Source organism: Haliaeetus leucocephalus, unplaced genomic scaffold (assembly GCF_000737465.1).
Source record: "Haliaeetus leucocephalus isolate CR32 unplaced genomic scaffold, Haliaeetus_leucocephalus-4.0 Scaffold0, whole genome shotgun sequence".
Taxonomy (NCBI): domain Eukaryota; kingdom Metazoa; phylum Chordata; class Aves; order Accipitriformes; family Accipitridae; genus Haliaeetus; species Haliaeetus leucocephalus.
The window spans coordinates 6,311,276-6,328,386 of NW_010972436.1; the positions used below are offsets into that span (position 1 = coordinate 6,311,276).

General features: G+C 39.3%; 1 protein-coding gene across 1 annotated transcript in view; it reads right to left on the reverse strand.

The window, feature by feature from the left end:
* The window catches only part of ADAM22 (ADAM metallopeptidase domain 22), a 136,065-nt gene that overhangs the window by 17,252 nt on the left and 101,702 nt on the right, over positions 1 to 17,111 (reverse strand). Inside the window, exons 16-27 of the mRNA XM_010562646.1 lie at positions 15,841 to 15,912; positions 14,583 to 14,675; positions 12,354 to 12,434; positions 12,072 to 12,122; positions 11,723 to 11,786; positions 11,094 to 11,199; positions 9,903 to 10,019; positions 9,034 to 9,202; positions 7,355 to 7,463; positions 6,290 to 6,380; positions 4,927 to 4,944; positions 1,870 to 2,064 (exon numbers count right to left, since the gene is read on the reverse strand). Coding sequence (XP_010560948.1) covers positions 1,870 to 2,064; positions 4,927 to 4,944; positions 6,290 to 6,380; positions 7,355 to 7,463; positions 9,034 to 9,202; positions 9,903 to 10,019; positions 11,094 to 11,199; positions 11,723 to 11,786; positions 12,072 to 12,122; positions 12,354 to 12,434; positions 14,583 to 14,675; positions 15,841 to 15,912 — 1,166 coding nt within the window. The remainder of the gene's footprint in view (positions 1 to 1,869; positions 2,065 to 4,926; positions 4,945 to 6,289; positions 6,381 to 7,354; positions 7,464 to 9,033; positions 9,203 to 9,902; positions 10,020 to 11,093; positions 11,200 to 11,722; positions 11,787 to 12,071; positions 12,123 to 12,353; positions 12,435 to 14,582; positions 14,676 to 15,840; positions 15,913 to 17,111) is intronic.

The window sequence follows — 17,111 nt, forward strand, 5'->3', positions numbered from 1 at the left end:
GCCCAGGATTTAATTAATTCAAACTTAATTACAGCACAAAATGTCTGAGAACCAACAGATCCACTGACTGGTTTTTTTAATAATTTTCTCTTCCTAAAGGTCTATTTTCAGGTTCAGGAATGTCTTGCTATATACTGGTTTTAGTGTTTGCTACCTCGTAACAGCAAGAGTTATCATAAAGTTCTGTCTTAACCCTTGAACATCCTCTGAATACCAACTAACACTTCATAGTGCTTTCCAGCATGGAGAAGCCCAGGGAGCTAATGGCCCAGTCACTCTGACATCTATGAAGAGATGCCATCCATATCTGCACACAGAGCAAATCAAAACCAGCTTGGAAGGCAGGAAATAGCACTCCGGGGATTCAAATGGAAAGACTATGTCAGCTCCACCACAATGTTAATGAAATATTTGTCAGACTTACTTTTCCAGACTTGACAGTGGCACAACATACCTGAACTGGTGGTGGGGAACAACAAAACTCTCTAGTACAGACAGACCTTAGAAACCATTAGCTTTTTGGAATGAATAATAAACAGAGACACATGAAAGAAATGAAGTATGAAAAGAAACACAGATACTGAATGAAAGAAGAAATGCATTAAATGGCATTCATTTAAAAAGAAACTATTTTTCTTAACTGGTACTTGAACCTGCTTACACAAAGCTATGAAAACTTGCTTTCCCAAAACTTTTTTCAAAATTTTATCCAAATGACAAGATTCTCCAACACAAACACTGCATCATTTAAGATTAACACTTGCTCCCTGAAAAAAAAAAATTATTTATCCACTCACACATCTAAAAAGCTGAATTTAAAAATCAGAAATCACTATTTAATCACTACTACAGTTTTTCTAATAACATATTCAGTAGAACAGACTGAATGAAGTTGCATATAGGATCAAGCTGCTATAGCCAAATAGCGAATGTCACTGCAAATGCATCCCTTCCATACATTTCTCATTACTTTCTTCAAAATAACAACAAAGAAAATGGCTTCATCAACTGCACAGTTATAGACTGCTCAGCAAGATAAGAATTGAGAATTGCAGTTTTCTTATGAAGCAGTTCAGGATTGTCTATTCCTCCTACGACATAGTGCTTCTCATAAATTGTTTTAAAGTGCTAGCTGGAGATTTTTATAATTAAAGGATTTCTAACTGCAGAGGGATGGTGAGCATCATGACCTAATGACCTTAGCAATTACAAATGACTCTCAATGCTTTTCAGTGAATTTTCCATTTTAAAATGTTGTTGGGTTTTTTAAGTAACTGGAACAATAACAGAATTAGTGATATCTCATCAAGGGCAAAATCTAATGCCCTCCTTGGTTCCTCATAATAGCAAGCACAAAACTACAGAAAGTCTTTGTAGAATTATTTTCTAAGATAACACTTAGCGACCATTTAGTATACTAGCCTAGTAAGTGGAATAAAATGCAAGCACCACCATCTTTAATGTGAGACAGCAAGAATATTATCCAGAAGTCTAGGTCAACTCAATGAATTAATGACACTGACGAAGATATAAAAATAACATTTATATTGAACAGTTTATGTTTATAACTATTATTGAAGCAAGACAGTGTTCCTTTTCTTTGATTACATGACCAAGATTTAAAAAATTGTGGGGTTTTATTTAATTTTTTTTGAACCAGCAATTATTATTAGAGTCTACTTGAAAACAATTCTCAAGCAGGGAGACAATGAAAATTTGATTAACCAAAAACTGGTTTACAGTGGAAAACTTGTTTATTCTGGCCTATTTGTAATAATTAGCAGCTCAGGGCATCTGAGAAAAATCAGTAATCAAAGCACAAAGGATGCTATTTCAAACATTCCACAAAGAAAGAAGAAAGACTCAAACCTGCTGCAAAACAATGAAATGTTCTGACTAATGGAATAATGGGTGATGGAACAGGTAGAAATCTGAAAATGCGACAGAAAAGCAGACCTCTTCTTAGAACTAGATGCAGAGTTTGTGCTGACTCCAGGAGGCATGTCGCTATAAAAAGAGTCGGCCTCTCCAGGCTTTTTTACATAATCTCCCTGGGGTATTTGTCTAAAGTATAATAAACATTGTAGAGTCAGAGAACATGACAGGCACTAGCACACACACAAACATGCACAAACATTAGTTTAAAAGAAAAGAGCCAAGGCTAGCGATCCTTGAGGAAACTGTTAACCACACACAGTAAACCTATTAATAAATAATTCAACCATCTGAGAGAAAATTCCCGCATGCTTCTGCTATGTGCAGAAAAGTAGATTATGTGGTTTTGGTAGGGGAAAACAAGGAACATTTCACTGATAAACTCTGATTATAGTTTTCAAAGTGAATAGTTTGTGGTTCTTGAGACATTGGATAACCAAGTTCAGACATTTCAAATGGCTCATCACTCTGGTTGTGGAAAGCATCCCCAGGTGATGCACAAATACTACAGCCTGAGCTGAATGCATGCCTGGATCAAAAAGGAGTTCAGGAAAGTGAAAGCCTTTTTCCTTCTGAGATAGTTGCTTTCCACTTAATTTTTGTGATCATTCCTGAATTCAAGAATAGCAACCTGTTGAGTTGTTTAAACCTCAGGAGGAGAAAATCCTCCAGTTTGTTAACTGTTCTCTTGTGCAGGAGACCTAACGCCAGTGTCAGAGCTTCTCAGCTATTCCTGATTACAATAGACTCAATCAGCCAAGACACATAAAAATAATGCCACACACATCTGTCAATATTTTATCCTTTTCCAGTACTAGACGCTTGGTTTTGGTGCATAAAACTATCTATGCATGACAAAGTCCTAATCAAGTTATACAACTTTTTTACAGATAGTGAATTCACTGCCAGCAGAAAAACTGCCATGCAAATATTCCAGTTACAGTTCCACCAAGTTGAAAAATCCTCCCTAGTACAAGTACCTACTTTGAAAGTTGGCTATATCATAATACCAGCAGCTTAGTTATCTATTCAGCCTTGCACTTTCCAAGGCCTTTCTGCTTCAGTCTGCCCCTATTAAGATGCGCATTTATCACAAGGTTGATTCACATTCAAATTGTGTCCAACTACAGACCTGATCTGGGCTCTCTTCACTCCATATCTGAATTTCTAATGCTCCTGAAGTATTTAAAATATATAATTATATGGCACATAAATCATTAGTGCAGTGCAGTACTTCCACACTATTTCTTCTAACACCTCCCGAGTCTTGGTTCTTGTCCCATTCCTCCGCCGATACATTGGTGTGTTCAGAGTTGACTCAGTGTGGGCAGCTCTGCTCCCCAGGGTTCCTCCAGCAAACTGTCCTATCCCGTCAGAAACAACTCCTCCCACATAGCTGTGCCCTTTAAGCCGCACCATCTCAGCTAGCAGAATCCATGGTAATTTGCTCTTTTCATTGTTTTCAGTTTACTCATTTCGGTTGCTTAGTACTGCAAAATATCATTCCTTATGTAAGGCTCAAAAATACCTCAATGGCTTCTTTTCATCTTTATTTAAGGACTAATCATAAACAATTCCAAAAAAAGGACACTCTGGACACCCTGGTGGATGTCTGGTTTTTCCATTTATGGAGCACTCCTTCTACATATCCAAAATTATCTATTTAGAAGTCAGCCTACAGAACTTCATTTTCTGCATGAAGGAGATGTAGTTACTAAGTATCTCCATCATCTTCAAAAGCCTCAGCTTATGCTGATTTCCACTCTATCCATGCCCACAGACACAGCTGCAGACTGACTGCACACTCACAGCTCTCTGTCCATATGCTAGTTTCTGGAGATGAGGGAATTTGAAAAAGTTAGATTTGCTAATATTCCAACGCGAACATGTATGGGGCAGTATTCTGTATTTCAAGGTTCTGGCTGCTCTGTCCTCAGCCAACACTGAAACATCCACAGTAGAGTGACTGGATGGGCATGTTAAGTCTGTGCTTGTAAATAGATTGCGTGCCACTGAGCAGCACCAAACCCTGAAATTCTGCCTTCCTTGTGCCGGCTGACATTTACGACCCACCAACCTCCCCATAAGGCTTGACTTCAATAGCTTTGCCTTTTTCCTGTTACTGTTCCTGCCGCCTATCTGACCTTGTAGTACACAACCAGCACTTGGCAGAGCTTTTCTGCTTTTTGCAAGTATTTTGAGCCTGGCAGAGAAAGCACTACACAGGCAGGGGAAACAGAGAACAAGTACAACAGGTATCAGCAACAAACAAAGCAGCAGCTTGGACCAGGAGGTGGCGATACAGGCAGAAAACAGGAGAATTTGAGAAAGCCTCTTATCTGTGAGGGACTGGAAGAGGAAGGAGCCAAACCCTTTCCAGAAGATCCCTCTGCCAGGCAGATGACTGATGAAAGGGAGGTGGTCTTCCAGGAGCCAAACCTGAGTCACAAAGAACTGTTTGGCTTTTGACCATAAGATTGAAAGGGTAAAAACTCAGCCGTGTGCTGAAGATGGTACTGTGCTTTACCTACAAATCAGTTGAGCAGGGTGGTGGGAAGGAATGGGCTCTTCATTCACACAGCAATTTAAATGCATTGCATTTTTAACTGCAAAGAAGCTCCAGGAATTAATTTGTCTCAAAAGGTTCCTGAACATCATATTAATACTAATTATTCAATTCTCAGCCTCCCAGGAACACTTTCATCTCTAATAGCAGTTGTTCAGTCTCTCCTATTGGAAATATTCTCCTGTTTTCCTAAATAAAACAGACTGTCTCAGAAGTAAACATTATATTTGCTACTGACTCCAGTGAAATCAGGATTTCAAGCAATGCCTTTAGAGAATAAATACCAATTTCACATATTCAAGCAAATATTCTTTAAAATATGATATTTCATCATTGTATTTTCCTTATAGCATGTAAATGAGCAAGAGAGAAGAAAAACTATTTCAGAACTTTCTAATACACATTCTGTTACTTCTATCACATACCTCTGTCTTCTGTAGTTTCTTTCCATACAAAAAGAAGACAAAGAAAGAAGAATGAGTTATCAGTATGCAGGTATACATGGTCAGTAAGAGAAAAAAAAAAGTAAAGAGAAAAGTAATGTATGCAGAATGAAATTTTTCTTCAAAATATTTCTACAGAAAACACTTCTGAAATAAACATAGTCATAAACATACTAAATCAGAATAGACAAGGAAAATATATTCATGTTGATGGCTAATGTCAGTGCTGAGTTGGAGGTGGTGCAGTTCATGATGAGTTTAAGTTGATTCACTATGAAGCTGCTTGTGAAAGGTACACTCTTGCCTTCCACCTCCAAAACCTAATCCCACTGGCTAGATGTGATCTCAATATGAGCCCTTAACTTTGGAGTTGTACTCAGAAATCCAGATTTTCAGATACTGCCAGAAGCCAAGGGTGATATACCAAGACAGCATAACCTACCTTTTTACTATCCTAATCTTCATTCTTTTTTCCAAGTGCTTCTCTCCTTACATATTTTTGAGCTGCCCTCAGCCCACCTCAGTCTAACAAACCAGCAGGGGATGTGCCAGTTTGTTATGCCAAACTGCTGGGGCTGTGTCCCAGCTATAGTACTGCCTGCAGCTGAACCTGCCCTGCCCTCCATGCACGCCAAAGACCTGTGGAGGAAGGACTTGAAGAGCCAGTCTCACCCAAACACAGATGACAAAGTAAGTACCTTGAATATTTCTTTAATATATGCAAAAGAACTAAACCCCTCTGTTTTTAGAAGAAATTCACAAAAGGAGAAAAACTGAAAAAGACCAGTCAGGCTAAAATAATCTACTCTGCCTCTGAGTAAGCGGAACACTGACAGCTCTACACCAGGAGAGAACTTGCACCTTATTTGCAAATTACAGATCTCTCTCTCTTTTACCAAAAAACATGCCTGAATTAATTTCAGGTTAAGCCAACTGAATATAAACATCTGTTTAAGGAAGCCTATGGTTAAATGCTTTACTGACTGACTGAAGGCTAATCTTGCTAAATTTACTTCATCATTAGGAGAGATATGTAATTGAATCAGACTTTATTCTTGTATTTCCTTTGTCAGATACAGCAAAATCATATTCTGATCGTCTACAAAAAAAGAAAAGAAATAACTAAACAAGAAATAAATTTCAAACCTGTATCAAGCGCTCCAAAACCACATACACATGTAAGAACTGCTTGAAAACTGCTACTACTACTACAATGTCACTGTATAAATATAATTCAATTTGGATTTTTTAGATTATGTTTTAATTGTTCTTTTCACAGCATAATCAGCTATCAGATGAAATAAAAATATTTTTAACTGTATTAAGAAGAACATAATTTACTTACTTGTAACCCCAACCAGTTATTCCTAAAACGAGAGCCAACACTAAAATGGTGCCAGCAATAGCCCCTATTATTATATTTGTGCTAACAACACCTGGAAACACAAGAAAGGGGAAAAATACACAGGGTTTTAGCAGAAAAATTTACAAAACTAGTAAATGCACTGTCTTTCAAAAACCTGCTTAGACAACTTGCACTAGGCTGACTAATTGTAACCAGTGATATATAATCTTGAAGTATAACATGGACATAAAAAGATCATTTGTAAATCAAGCTTTGACCTCTATGCCCGTTTCCCTTAACTGAACACTTGCTACATGGGAAAGTTGTGCCAGGTATGCCAATATAATGTTATCAATATTAAACTGCTGTAGCTTACATCCTTATAACCTGCCTGGCAAATATATGCTTACATCGGAATAAAAGTGACTTTTCCGTTTGTTTTTGCTCAAATCCCTTCCATAGCTGAATAAAGTAACCTAAACAGATGTTCTGGAAGACGGTAAAACTGTCCCCCCCCAAGGATTTATAATGAAAAACATTTACATCCTCATTTTTCCACAATATATTTTTTCTTTCATATGCAAGATGAATAAAAACTTTCACTATAAAAATGTAAAAGCCTGAAATTTGTGTGCCAACATTCTGCATACTGGCCACGTAATAAAAAATTGACTCTACAAACAAAAACCAGCCATGTAAGTAACAGTACTTTTTAATCTAGATATGAAAAGTCCCAGCATCTTTTTGCTTATCCTAATCTATCAATATACTTAATAAGGCCACTCAGATGATCAGGACAAGCAAGGTACAACTGGACACACTGGTACCAGTCCTGAGAGGTGTACTGAGTGCTTGTGAGTGGCACCGCTCACATCCAGCCCCACATTTGTGACCTCATTCACAGACACTGAGTGCTCCTGCAGTGGGGGGGAAGGGAAGGGAATGAGGCTCTTAATGGTGCATCGTGTTGTATGCTAACTGAAAGGTAGGAGATCTAGTTTTGTTTAATGAACATTCCTCAAATCCAAGCTTTTCCAGTTATTGGTAAAAATTGTAACAACGTACCTTTATTGATGGCATCTTTATCAAAAAATAGATCATCTTTGATACGAGAACTGCAGTCATCTCCTCCCCAGAATCGGTCACAGACACACTTTATTTCATTGCTACAAACCTGCAGCCAAAAGCGTAGCTCAGAATAAAATCATAAAATTAATCTATTCCCGTAATTAATACCTACAGTATAGCTACAGTCATATAGCACTAATTTTGACAGCCTGTAAAATTTTGCAAAACATTTTTAATATACAGCAATTTTTTATTTATATAATAGATATAAATGTACTAAATGTATTATTGTACTTTATATACAAATATATGTAATATATATAAAGTACATTAATATCTTTTTAATGTAATATATATTTAATAGAGCCATTTATATTTGCTTTGGGAGACTCTGAACCTCAGTGATTTTATTTTTTCAAAATATGACTAAGTGGTTAATTTCAGACTAAAAAAGGGTTTTAACACAGTGTAAAAGACAAAAGACATTATGAGATGTCTTGGTTTCAGCTGGGATAGAGTTAATTGTCTTCCTAGTAGCTGGTATAGTGCTGTGTTTTTGAGTTTGGTATGAGAAGAAAATTGATAACACTGACGTTTTCAGTTGTTGCTAAGTAGTGTTTAGACTGAAGTCAGGGGTTTTTCAGCTTCTCATGCCCAGCCAGCAAGGCTCGAGGGCACAAGAAGTTGGGAGGGAACACAGCCAGGGAAGCTGATCCAAACTGGCCAAAGGGGTATTCCATACCATGGGATGTCATGTCCAGTGTATAAACTGGGGGGAGTTGTCCTGGGCGGGGGGGTGGATCGCTGCTTGGGAACTAACTGGGCATCGGTCGGTGAGTGGTGAGCAACTGCACTGTGCCATCGCTTGTTTTGTATATTCCAATCCTTTTATTAATATTGTCATTTTATTACTGTTATTATTATCATTATCAGTTTTTTCCTTTCTGTTCTATTACACTGTTCTTATCTCAACCCATGAGTTTTACCTTTTTCTTTCTGATTCTCTCCCCGATCCCACTGGGTTAGGGGGAAGTGAGTGAGCAGCTGCATGGTCCTTAGTTGCTTAAACCATGACAGGAGAGAACAAATCCTTTGATCTCAGATCAGCCACAGGGACCTGGACACTGTTTCAAACTCTGTGAGCAACAAAGGGACTCACCAGGGCCACAGAAAAGTCATAGGCTGTGCACCAAGCTGAGAAGCTGCTACTAGCCAAGAGCCAGCTCACTGCCCTCTTCTCCAGAGCAAAGTAACTCTCAGCCAACAAAATCCAACAACCTCATGAACCTTCTTGGTTGACACAATACAGAGGGAATTAAAAAGAGCATCTGGAAGAACAGAGACCTAAGTTTCTCAGTTCTTAGACCTTTATATTCTCTAGTACATTGCCTGTGGAAGTATCAATCAAGTTAGCAGAAGTGATAGCAAAAGAATTGATTAATAAAATTTTTGCAAAACTAATACGTACTTACTGTGACTCATTGTTTAAGATGCCTTAACTGGTATGCGTTATGTTTATTTATGTGCCTCCTCCCCCTTTCCTTTTCAAAAGCTTCTCCAGTATAAAGACTTCTAGAGTCATGCTGCTGGCTTTTTGAAAGGTCTAGCTAGCACACTGCACAACACCAGATACTCAGCAAAAACATAAAAAAGGATTAAAGAGTACAAGAACATACACCGTGTCCTGAACAAATTTGGCTGTCTGTGGTGCCTGGGCAGGTACTGAAGTTGAAGGCCTCAGTGGGGAGGCAGCGATGCTCAAGGCATACCATGTTCGGCCCGCACGGCGTCCCATTCTCCACATAGCCCAGGTCCGTCTCCTCATCAAGTTTCACATGGCCACCACTGCAAGACAACCAAGAGGACCCCGGAGACTTGTGCTGTGATTAGATGGGACTGCTTGAGAAACTGGGCTCTGGTCTGGTGCCTTCATTTCTGTCTGCGTTATACAATACCCATGACCAGGAAAGAGTAAGTATTAGCTTATTTATCTCACTGGTCCTAACATGAAACAAACCAAAACACAGTATATCTACATCAAACAAATGTAACGGTGAAAACAAAGACCATTCTTCCTGTGTAAGAGCTAGTGCTGGAGAAAACATTGAGTTTACTTGTGTAGGACTTTGTTTCATCTTACAGTTGTGTGAAGCTATGAGAACACATCAGGTCTATAACTGGGATTCAGCTAACATATGGCAACGTATTAAGCTGCCAGTTAGCTTTGGCAGTGCAGGCATATGTCGCCATAAGTATTTTGAGTATGTTAAATACTTCACAAACATTAAAGAATGTAAAATCAAGAGGCCAGAGAAGAGCATTATGTCTCTACAGGCAAAATTAACTACTACACAGAGGGGACTGTAAAACAGCTGCACTTCCTATAAGCAGTCAAGTTCCTGAAGCTTAACAAAGGTTGAACAAGTTATGTGTTAATAGGAAAAAAAAATTTAACAGAAACAGTTGTTCTCCACTTAGGATTAAGAAAGCTGCTTTTCCATGCAAGATGGATATTGATCGTTCTGTTTTCAGGATTTCCAATTACCTGCAATTGTAGACTTTTCCAAACTGCAAGATTGATGATGTGATTTCTCCATCAAGTTCTCCAAGTCTAGGCACACTGGATATATTGGAGCACAGAAGGTATCCACAAAGCACATCCCTGCATTGAGAGAAATAAACAGATACTCACTGAAAATAAAATTCAATGAAAATGGATGATCAAAAAAATGTGGTTTTCTTTACTTGCTTTGTAACATGTTTGTTACTCCCTGCTTTTCTCCCACTGACAGTAACTCCCATAAATAATGCCTTGTTTCCAAAACAAATTACTCTCCTTGGAGCTTAGACTGGGAAAGAGTCTTTTTTAAGATGTATTATCAAAAATGCTCTGAGTAATAGCAATCAGGGAGCTGTCAAGAACTAACCTCATCAAATTGATTTAATATCCTGTTAAGATATGCTAACTGGCCCATAGAGGAGAAGCAGTAGATACAGGCTTTAAACAAATTCTCATATGACACATACGTAAGGGAACTAGAGACCAAGTTTAATTCAACTGTTGAAGGGACTTTACACTCATGTGTGGAGACTTGTGCACTGTCTGGCCTCTCCCATATTACTGAGTATTTTTTACTCATAAATTTGTAATGGAACAAAAGTAAGGTTATCAAATCTGCACAGAAAGGTAGGAAAGGGCATTAGTAGGTAGGACTAGAATTCAAATGACATTGACAGAATGGAGAACTCATCTGAAAAACCAGAGTGCAGTTTGATGAGGACTGGCAAAAGGTTAAAAGCTAGGCAGAAATTATCAACTGCATAAACACAGAATGTGAAACAATGCTTCAGGCAGCAACTTGCAGGAAAAGACACGGAGGGTTACAATACAATGAAAACTGAACATGACTTAGCAATGCAACGGCACAGCATAAAAAGGTGACCACCACACTGAGACATGAAACCACAGGCTGCTCTCCTCTTCACTGCTAAGCCTTGCCAAGAGTACTAGGACCACTTTGGTCCAAGTGCTCCCACAGCTTAGATGGTGCTCTCTTGTCAGAGATCATCTCCTCTCAACACTCCTCTCCCTCCAGAATTTCCTGCACTAATGTCTGCAGAAGGCCAGGAGAAGTCTGTTCTGTACAGAGGCTTCGTGAGCCTCTTCATGCCAGCTGAAGAACTAGATCAAGGACAAAAATCTCATACCGGTTGTTTTCAAAATGGATCAACTTACTGTTTATTGCACTGTATCCAAGAGTCCTTGTCTCTTCCACAGTTTCCTTTCTCAGTCCCTTCAATATTCAGCTTCTCATAGCAGTACCTGTCAGCAGCTGTCACTTCTAAAAACAGAAACAAATCTCTTCTAATATGATGAAGACTTTGAAAAGCCAGGTCCTGTGAAATGGCAATGCACAATCAAAGCAAGCAGAGCTTCCAATCTGTGAACTGCAGTACCAATGGTCTGCAGGTGGCCTGTGAAAATCTGCACAGCGTTCTCAGTGAAAAGTTTTATGTTGGCACCACAGGACTGTTTTTAAGATTTTGTTCAGACTGACCAGGGTTTATTGGTCCAAAATGTCCAGAAGCCACTGAAATAAATCAATAAATACAAGTATAGGCTCCCTAGGTGGTTATTAATAAGAAATTAAACCTAAGACTTCAGAATAATCACCAGTAAGTTAACAAACACTAGAAAAAGAGCTGGAAAAGAGGATGGAAAGACAAAATGAGGAGGTAAGGGGGGAGGGACATACAGTCCTAGCTGTTTTTAATGGTTCTGAATATGTCTCTTCCATAATTTTTCTCAGCTAAGGTAATCTTTCAAGCCACATGAACAACTTAGAAACAATAACATTCACTCACTTTCACCCCAGATATATTTACACTGCCGGTCCCTGGTTTTACATCTTCCTCCAAAACAAATACCCTAGAAAGAAAGAAAAAATACAGAAAAAGTTTCAAATAACTTGGTTTTCCAAAATATGTATTTGTTTAATATACAGATTTGTCACATGTTTTCTATTGAGGCAACTAATATGCGATTCTACTTTCTGTTCATTTAAATGCTTAGCTCCAAAATATAACTAGCACCCAAAACACAGGAATGTCAGCAAAACTGTCACAGGTGACTTCTGAAGATCTTAAACCAAAATCTATAAAAAACAATCCATAAAAGCAGAAAGAATGTAAAACAAATTGAAGTGCTAATTACCTGCTTGTTATCACATGAATATCCATCCATTTTATGAATATTGGGAGAACACTATAGAAAGAGAAAATAACTAATGGAGTATAGATCTGACAAGCATGGTAGCAAAGCATACAACAAATGGTATATGGAAAATTGTTTCTGTTATCATGCTGTTTTTTTCAATATCAGCAGGTTTAATACGATTTTTTTACACCTTACTACACAAAACAGTAACATTCACAGTGATTTGAGAGACTTCAGGTGGGTTTTTTTCATCTCTTGGACAGAACATACAAAAATCACCTGACTGGAATTTCCTGTGCAGTTCTCTGCAATATCACAATCATTCACTGCTTCTCGGCACAAAACTCCTTTAGGTTCAAACTGGAAAAAAAGGACAGAAAATTAGTGTCTTGGTTTCTCCATATCTTGCCTTAAATGCAATGTTTTCTTAGAGTTTTAACTAAAATAAAAAATGGGAAACTTTCATGTGCTGACTGAAGTGGGAAGACTTTCCTTTCCCTGGTGCAGACATTGCACCTGTCAAGCCACCAGCCATTTACTGGTGCAAGTGGTACCACACTCTGAGGCACCCCCTCCTGAGTGCATTGAGTGTGGGGACAAGCAGGATAAGTGCTCTCTCGGGACACAGGACCCCTGGAATTTATCAAACCAATACTGCAGTGGCTTGCAGCATTATCTTGACCAGGTCATTGAGCCTTTTCGTGATTATTTTGCTCTTCATAAAACAGGGAGAGTGATCCTTATCTTCTTTCTAGGAGTTAATAACACTGCAAAGCTCTAGGTATAAACACTATGGTCATTACAATGCTCCATTGTAGAACAGAAACTATTAATAAATGTACTGAATTCCGTACGGTTTGACACCATTTTCTAAGTGACCAGATATTTAACAACGAAAAATCTGTCAGTGACCTAACATAGGCATTTTGGTTAAAAACTTCTGTGCTAAGTCTTAAGACCTGTAAAAGCAGGAAGACATCCCATTAGTGGCAATTGGTAGTGCAGACCCCTTATTTTCCCTGAAATGTTTAAGGCTGTGATACCCAGTTCATTATGCAGCTCTGTGACTTTTTTCCTGGATCTGCATGCACATACATTTTTTTTGGACAACTGCTAACTCCACAGCTGGTGTGAACAGGCACACGTCAGTGGAAGAACTAGACTCTGGTAACCATTTTCTCAGCCTTCAGCTTATCTTTTCCCCACCTGTCTCTGGAAAAACGCAGATGGACAGGAATGTTGTCAGAGACACTACACAGGATGCTGGGATGTACACCCACCATGTTTTGCTTGCAATCCCTCCTTCACTCCCGCTTTCAGGCAGGGTATTACAGGGGAAGGTAACCCCAAGTTTGGGAACTGTTATACATGGTCTTTTGAGTCGTCCTGATTAACACCTCCTAGGGACAAGTGTTTTGCAAAACTCCGCCTTTCTCTTCATTGGCTCACCCTCACCACTCCGTATGTAGATAAAGCCTTGTCTCCTTTGCAAAAATAATGTAGGTATACAGAAGCTTAATTTTTTTCTGAGAGTCTTTAATATGGTGCCTATGTGACTTGGATACTTCAACAAAATTCACCCACACTGGCAATCTGCTTATTTTTTTTATATTACCTTAAAAAAAAGAATATGCTTAGGGAAATGTGATCTGTTCCAGCATAATCTGTGCTTTTTCTTTTTTTAACATTAGGATGAGCACAAAGTCAAGAATTTGGTGCACAGTTATTACTAATGTTCCTCCTAAGGACATGAAACCCTCAAATGCCCACAGACAAAGATAAAAATATCACACATAGCACACCACAGTTTTAGTAACATTAATAATAATTATCATTATTACCAAATGAGTATAAACAACTATTTGAAGTCATATTTAGCTGGGCTCCCTTACAGCCAAGATCTGGCTAAACCTCCTCTTACTATTTACTGATGTATCAGGAAGAACACCTTATAGTTTACACAGGGCTTGATTCCCTTTACTCAATGGGATTTCAGTCAGTCCAAATATAAGGAGACCCAGGCAGACCCAACTAAAACTGAAGTCAGGTGTCTTTTAGATGAACACTTCTGAACAATTCTGCTAGCTGCAGGCTGTTGGGTTTTTTTCCTGTATCCTTCTCTTGGGTCTCTGTGGTACTATTTTGCCATTCAGTCTCATGGGGCAAACCCAGAGCAACATGTAAGTGTTGGCAGCAGCACATGGGTAAGGATGTGCATGTTTAAACAAGGACATCTAATGAAACCTCATGGAACTTCAACCTGATTCAAACTTGTCTGAAACTAGACGGCTTTAATACAGCTCTGCATTTGATCACAGTTTGTGCCCCAAGAAGCCAAGCTTAAAAGACAGAATAGCCCCGGACAAACCAGCTTTCAGCCAATCTTAAAAGGCAAGCTTTCAGAAAAAGAATCACAAGGTCTGCAAGGAAAAAGACATGTGCTGTGGTGCCTGTAGCCACCTGGATGCATTCCCCCCAGGATGCTGCAGTGAAGGTCACTGCCCTTACCCGGCACTTCCGACAGCAAAGCCCATTGCTGCACTGGGAGCCTGCCGTCAGGGTGCAAGTATTGCAGCACTCTCCTCCTTCGCTGGCACACTCCTGAGGAACACACACACACTTAGAATACATGGGAAAAGCAGATGAGCCCCAAGCTCTCTTACTACTTCTTGTCTTAGCATGCTACCTGAACAGATTTTTAACCAGGCTTTCAGGCACCTGGAGGCAGAAAAAGGCATGTACTGTGGGGCATGAAGCTGCTGCTTCCTATGCAATATAGGAAATAATTTTTCTAACTGTCCTGGTTTCAGCTGGGATGTAGTTAACTGTCTTCCTAGTAGCTGGTACAGTGCTATGTTTTGAGTTCAGTATGTGAAGAATGTTGATAACACTGATGTTTTCAGTTGTTGCTCAGTAGTGTTTAGACTAGAGTCAAGGATTTTTCAGCTTCTCATGCCCAGCCAGGGCACCTGACCCAAACTGGCCAACAGTGTATTCCACACCATGGGACGTCCCATCTAGTTTAGGAACTGGGAAGGGTGGCGGGGGGAAATCGCCGCTCGGGGACTGGCTGGGTGTCAGTCGGCGGGTGGTGAGCAATTGCCCTGCGCATCATTTGTACATTTCAGTCCTTTTATTACTGCTGTTGTCATTTTATTAGTGTTATCATTATCATTATTAGTTTCTTCTTTTCTGTTCTATTAAACCGTTCTTATCTCAACCCAGGAGTTTTACTTCTTCTCCTGATTTTCTCCCCCATCCCACTGAATGGGGGGGGAGTGAGTGAGCGGCTGCATGGTGCTTAGTTGCTGGCTGGGGTTAAACCACGACACTAACTCCACAGTGTCAGTCATTAAATATTGACATTTAGCACTGACGAGGCATGTTCCCATCTAGGAAAATAATTTAACATCTTTTAAGGTCTAATTCTGCACGGGTAGCTGTTACTGTTACTCTTCAGAATTTATGTGGTGATAAAATAAAAAAACTGGCCCACATTGTGTTAAACATGATGAAAAAAGGTAAGGAATGATTAATCGTTTGCCGCAGGACCTTAATATTGCCTGTCTTCCTCCACTTATTGTCAACAGCAGTGAAGGGTGGCACCCACATTGTGTTAAACATGATGGAAAAGATAAGAAATGATGAATCCTTTGGCACAGGACCTTAACATTGCCTGTCTTCCTCCACTTAATGTTAATGGCAGTGATGGGCAGCCCCAAGTCCTGGAGAACCTAGTTGCTAATTTAAAGTACGTTGCACTTACCGCTATCGTCCCACAGTCACACTCTTCTCCATCTTCCACAAAGCCATTGCCACATTCTGGAGGATCCAGAAGCTACAGGGCAAAATCAGAAATCAAAGGGCATGTCTCTCCTAACAGAATCATTGTAATATTTACGCTGTACAACATGGTTTTTTAGCTAGCACTCCAAATGCACTAACTGAAATACAGTACCCACAACTCAGGCAGAAGCAGACTAGAAACAACACAAACAAATGTGCAGAGAACAAACAATGCTGTGAATTAAAATACTGCCGAGTCACATGGCATCTTCTGTGCATGAGTGCCATTTTTACAGCAGATTCAGTTTGAGCAGAAGTCACAACCAAAAACAAAAGGTGTGACAATAAAGGAAGAAATTTAAAACAATACGACATTTTCATTATCACCACAGGGGTTGCAATTGCTGTTGTTCTGGAATTCAAGTGATAAGGGCTGTGTCCCAGGTTGAAGCCTGCATTATAACTTCAGAATGAATAGCCATAAAAAATTGTCCTTTGGCAGTATGTGGCTCAGCAATGCAGGGAAAGGCAAGAGGCTGGGTTTCTTTGTGAGTTTTTGTTGTAGTCAGATGCTTTCTACTTCCCTTTTCCTCTACCGCAGTTGGGAACTTTCAGCAGTTTTCCATAAGCATGTGTCACAGGCAAATGAGAAAGTATAGCTGGTGAGGCTTTCTCCTATTCCCTTCAGCTTCCCCACTAAACTGTAACTTAAAATGTCTAAATCTGTATATTTGTAAGTAGTACTTTCCTTTCCCAGAGGCAAGATTCATTCACCATATTTTACATAAGATCCGTGCTATGTTCTCTTCTAATGGACACTTATACTCCGTTCTTACCAGTTTCATTGTTTCTATTTTCCTAAAATTTCTAAAGGTAATTCTTCAAAAAGAAAATAAAATGGTTTTTTTTTTCCTTTGGGCATAAGAAAACATAATAGTAGCTTTTATTACATAAATGAGAAAGCATATAAGTGTGTCACCAAGACTAAAATTTTGCAGATTGTCCTCCAAGTTGTCCAATCAAACTAGGATCGTTCCAGAAACCACCCTGATTATGAGCCACCTGCACAAGTACACTGCTCGTGGTGTAGAGTGCGTTTCTCTCCAGCTGCTGCCTTTCTGACACTAGCCCACAGGATGAAGCCTCACCTCATACTTCACTGTGCCACAAACCAGCCTGAGGCTTGTGGCAGAGGCTGATGTGCTATTATTAGATCCCCCTCTTGAAATGGAAATTTGGCTGCAGCATGAA